Source organism: Palaemon carinicauda, chromosome 12 (assembly GCF_036898095.1).
Source record: "Palaemon carinicauda isolate YSFRI2023 chromosome 12, ASM3689809v2, whole genome shotgun sequence".
In the NCBI taxonomy this organism is placed as follows: Eukaryota; Metazoa; Arthropoda; class Malacostraca; order Decapoda; family Palaemonidae; genus Palaemon; species Palaemon carinicauda.
This window is the reverse complement of record NC_090736.1, coordinates 62,119,155-62,124,154: the sequence shown is the minus strand read 5'-3', so window position 1 is coordinate 62,124,154 and position 5,000 is coordinate 62,119,155. Positions and strand designations below refer to the sequence as shown.

The following is a 5,000-nucleotide window of genomic DNA, read 5'->3' as shown; positions in this document are numbered from 1 at the left end:
TTCCACAAATTCCTTAATAACAAATTCATTAGCTCCTTCCATCCTAACTAATCTAGTGACCCAACAATTGAGATTAGCATTTTCCCTATAAAATCCTTTAAAATTTTTCATTTAAAATATTTAATTTTTCACCGATCTCCTTTCTGTATTTGGGTATGTTGGTTTTGTGTAGTTTGCACTGAATTAAGTTATGCATTCGGAAATTTAACTTTCCACACTTGCAGGTATATTATTATTATTACTAGCCAAGCTACAACCCTAGTTGGAAAAGCAAGATGCTTTAAGCCCAAGAGCTCCATCAAGGAAAAATAGCCCAGTGAGGAAAGGAAACAAGGAAATAAATAAACGATATAAGAAGTAAAGAAAAATTAAAATTAAATAGTTAAAAAAACATTAACAACATTAAATCAGATAATTCATATATAACTAAAAAAAGACTTATGTCAGCCCGTTCAACATAAAAACGTTTGCTGCAACTTTGAACTTTTGAAGTTCTACTGAAAATCAGTAAAAATTTACAATCTGAAAAAGTAAACGTGTCAATAGGTTTAAAATGGCACGAATTTTGTCTCCATTTTCGGCTTGTTGATTAGACTGATCCAACGTTACACTTTTGTGATCTTGTATAGAATGGGAGTACTTAAGAGCAAAAATCTGATATCCACAAATTCCATACATCTAACAATATGAAAAATTAAAACGGCTCTTTCATCTTGGTTTCTTCTCCCAAAACAATTGGGAACTCAGTATTAGTTTCAAAACAAAAAGACGACAAAACATCAACCTTTCTGTGACACTTCATTTTAAGCTTCACGAAACAAATACTTCCAGTAACCCACAACATCGTTAACAAAATAAAACTTTACGTTAAACTTAATGTGAAGATAACTTCCCTACCTTTTTCCCATGTATGGTACAGTAAACTGTAATAAAGGAGGGAACTCTCCAAACTCAAACCATTGTTCTCTAGTCTTGGGTAGTGCCATAGCCTCTATACCATGGTCTTCCACTGTCTTGGGTTAGAGTTCTCTTGCTGTATGGTACACTCAGGCATGCTGTTCTGTCTTGTTTCTCTTCCTCTTATTTTGTTTAAGTTTTAATAGTTTATATAGCAAATATTTGTTTTAGTGTTACTCTTCTTGAAAATTTTATTTTTCCTTGTTTCCTTTTCTCACTGGGCTATTTTCCCTGTTGGAGCCCCTGGGCTTATAGCATCCTGCTTTTCCAACTAGAATTGTAGCCTAATAATAATAATAATAATAATAATAATAATAATAATAATAATAACAGCTGGGTTTTTATTCAGATAGATTAAAAAAAAAATTCTCAATGATTTTGGGGGAATATTTATGTGCATTTAAAGAAAATATTCCATGTTACAAGATATGTTAAAGGCTTAATAAATGATTGATGGCGTGTGATGCTGTATAGGTAATCCATTTAAGATGATATCAGAAAATAAGAAACCTATTAATCTTACACCGGGTCTTCAAGAAAACTACATTGTTAAGAATTTGCATTAAAAAAAAAACGGTAGATGCCTTGCAACATTTATTCCAGGATTTTTACAGTTTTAAAAAACGGTTATATTGACGTATAGCAGTGATATTACGGTCACTAATCCGTAAAAGATGATAACAAAGTATGGTAAAATTACGATCGCCTGTATTTTACTGAAATACGGGTGAGAACAGTATATTTTTACGGAGAATTTCCAATAAAAATTAAATCTTTTTTAACAGTGTATAGTCATATAGTCATTAATAAAATCATTATCAGCAACTCTGCGCTGCCTTATCCAAGATCCCAATCACGCAGATTCCAGTTCAACTCCAAGAATCCAGAGGATGTCATCGATGGAGGAAATCCACACCACCTTAAAAAAGACCTTCACCGTTACAGCTTGAGTGGACGCCAGTTGACAATGGCTATTAAGCCGTCAATTTTCATCTTCCACCTGGGGCGGGCTAACCCTGACGGAAGCTATGAGCTCGTGGGAGGTGGGGAACTTGTGATCATCAATGCCTTGAGTTACGCCTTGAATTTCACGTGAGTATTTGCTCGTTCTGCAGCCAGGGCTGCATTATCCATTTTTATTGTCTATATATGAATTATCTGTTTCAATGTTATTAATGTTTTTAAACTATTCTATTTAAATTTTTTCATTACTTCTTATATCGTTTGTTTATTTCCTTGTATCCTTTCCTCACTAGGCTATTTTTCTCTGTTGGAGCCCTTGGGCATATAGCATCTTGCTTTTCCAACTAGGGTTGTAGCTTGGCTAATAATAATAATAATAATAATAATAATAATAATAATAATAATAATAATAATAACAATAATGATTAGGCTGACTAAGACGAAGTACAGGGACCCACCAATATCAGGGGTGGATGCCACTTTTTTTCTGTGGTAAATTTGAAAACTATCAGAATTCGAAATATTCATACAGCTTTTATATATAGCTAAGGGGATCTTTTTCTGAAGTTTTCAAAGCTATTCGATGATTTTTATCAATTCTACTGTATGGATAAAAAACAAAACAAGAAATTAAACTTGAATCTCGTACTTTATTTGTAAAGCTATTGCAATGAAACTTACTTAGAAAGAAAGTATATAATAAGGAAAAAGATCTCTAGGAACCGTTTTTTCGATAATAGGGAAGAAAAAATTTATATGAATATTTTCATGTTTCTTCTTCTTCTTCGTCTTCTTAGAGAGAGAGAGAGAGAGAGAGAGAGAGAGAGAGAGAGAGAGAGAGAGAGAGAGAGAGAGAGAGAGAGAGAACACAACGGGGAGTATACGTTTCTTCAAACGTGAATTGTCGTGCGGCAAATATCAGGGCATAGTTCAATTTTTCCAATCTAACTTTGATAGCTGATATCCTTTCTATGAATTATTATGGACACGCCATTTGGTTGCCATGTTACAACTACTCTATGAAGTGAAAACCTATGAGAGAAATACCTTGTTTCTTTTGAATCCGAAGTTGTTGTGGCCTATTGGAAGCGTCCCTGCCTAGCGATCTGCCGGACCGGGGTTCGAGACCCGCTCAAGCTCGATAGTTTCTTGTAGTGTCAGTAACCTCATCATCCTTGTTAGATAAGGATGGAGGGTTTGGGGGAGCCTCTAATTCTACCTGCTGAGTCATCAGCAGCCATTGCCTGGCCCTCCCTGGTCTTAGCTTGGATGGAGAGGGGCCTTAGGCATTGGTCATATATATATATATATATATATATATATATATATATATATATATATATATATATATATATATATATATATATATATATATATAAGTGTGTATATATATATATATATATATATATATATATATATATATATATATATATATATATATATATATAATGGTCAGTTTATAGAGAATTGTCGTGCTAGGGCATTATGACTGTCCCTTGCCTCTGCCATTCATGAGTGACCTTTAAACCTGAACCTTTGCTCTTCACCCATGATTGCTACCAGAACATTTGAATGTTTTGTTCAAGACTTATCCGAAGGCGATTCTTACTTATTTTTTCTTCCACAATCAACAATGTTCTCTCTTTCTATATATATATATATATATATATATATATATATATATATATATATATATATATATATATATATATATATATTGATAGATAGATAGATAGATATAGATATATGTGTATATATATATACACCCATATATACACACACACACACACACACATATATATATATATATATATATATATATATATATATATATATATATATACATATATTATGTATATATATATATACACACACACACATATATATATATATATATATATATATATATATATATATATATATATATATATATATATATATATAAACATCAAACGATTTCTCTACCAGGTACAAGGCCTTTCTTTCATCGGATAATTCCTTCGGAAATGTTTATCCCAATGGCACTGCCACAGGAATCATTGGGATGGTGGCCAGACGAGAAGTTACTTTCGGGGCTACGGCGTTGGGTATAACGTGTAAGTTTTCTCCTATACTTTTTAATGTTGTTAATGTTTTGAAAATATTTTATTTCAATTTTTCATGACTTCTTATATCGTTCATTTATTTCCTTATTTCCTTTCCTCGGTGGGCTATTTTTCCCTGTTGGAACCCTTGGGCTTATAACACCTCGCTTTTCCAACTAAGGTTGTAGCTTAGCTAGTAATAATGATAATAATACAAATATAGTTGAGTTTGAATGAGTTATCAAAGGAATTTCTAGCGTATTTATTTAATTCCAAGTGCTGAAATCAGATTTATTCTCTTCACAGGGGATAGAGAAGCGGTGGTTGACTTTACCACTCCATACATGTTTCAAAGATCACTGCTGTTTTCAAGGTTTCCCAAGGAGAAGAACCAAGCCCTTGCTGTCCTCAGTCCGTATCAGCTTCAGGTATGAAAGTCTCAGTAGAAGCTCTAAAGCTTGATAACAGTGAAGGAATTCATTTCTAAAATGATTATGACAATAGAAACTTTTTATGCAGTAGGTTGGCCAGGCCACCAGTAACCCGTTGAGATATTGCCCAAAACAACACAAAAGCAAACTTTTATCAACATGGTCTCAAATGTATTCTGCTCAACCCACAATGATCTGGTATGACATCATTATTATTAGTAAAATGAATAGTAGTATTTGTTGTAGTAGTAGTAGTATTATATAGTAGGTTGACCAGGGCACCAGCCACCCATTGAGGTACTACTCGGGTGACGGCTCATTTTCCTTTTGTCCACACAAGTACCGAATATTTAGGCCTATTCTTTCCACATTCTCCTCTGTTATACACCTGACAACAGTGAGATTACCCAACAATTCTTCTTCACCCAAGGGGTTAACTACTGTACTGGGATTGTTCAGTGGCTACTTTCCTCTTGGTAAGAGTAGAGGAGACTCTTTAGCTGTGATAAGCTGCAAACCATTGTTCTCTAGTCTTGGGTAGTGCCATACCCTCTGTACCATGGAC

The 5,000-nt window shown here is 33.4% G+C and overlaps 1 protein-coding gene across 1 annotated transcript in view; it reads left to right on the top strand.

Moving 5' to 3' along the window:
- The window catches only part of LOC137650559 (probable glutamate receptor), a 19,796-nt gene that overhangs the window by 5,307 nt on the left and 9,489 nt on the right, over positions 1–5,000 (top strand). Inside the window, exons 5-7 of the mRNA XM_068383772.1 lie at positions 1,819–2,049; positions 3,889–4,016; positions 4,311–4,432. Of these exons, the coding sequence (XP_068239873.1) occupies positions 1,819–2,049; positions 3,889–4,016; positions 4,311–4,432 (481 nt within the window). The remainder of the gene's footprint in view (positions 1–1,818; positions 2,050–3,888; positions 4,017–4,310; positions 4,433–5,000) is intronic.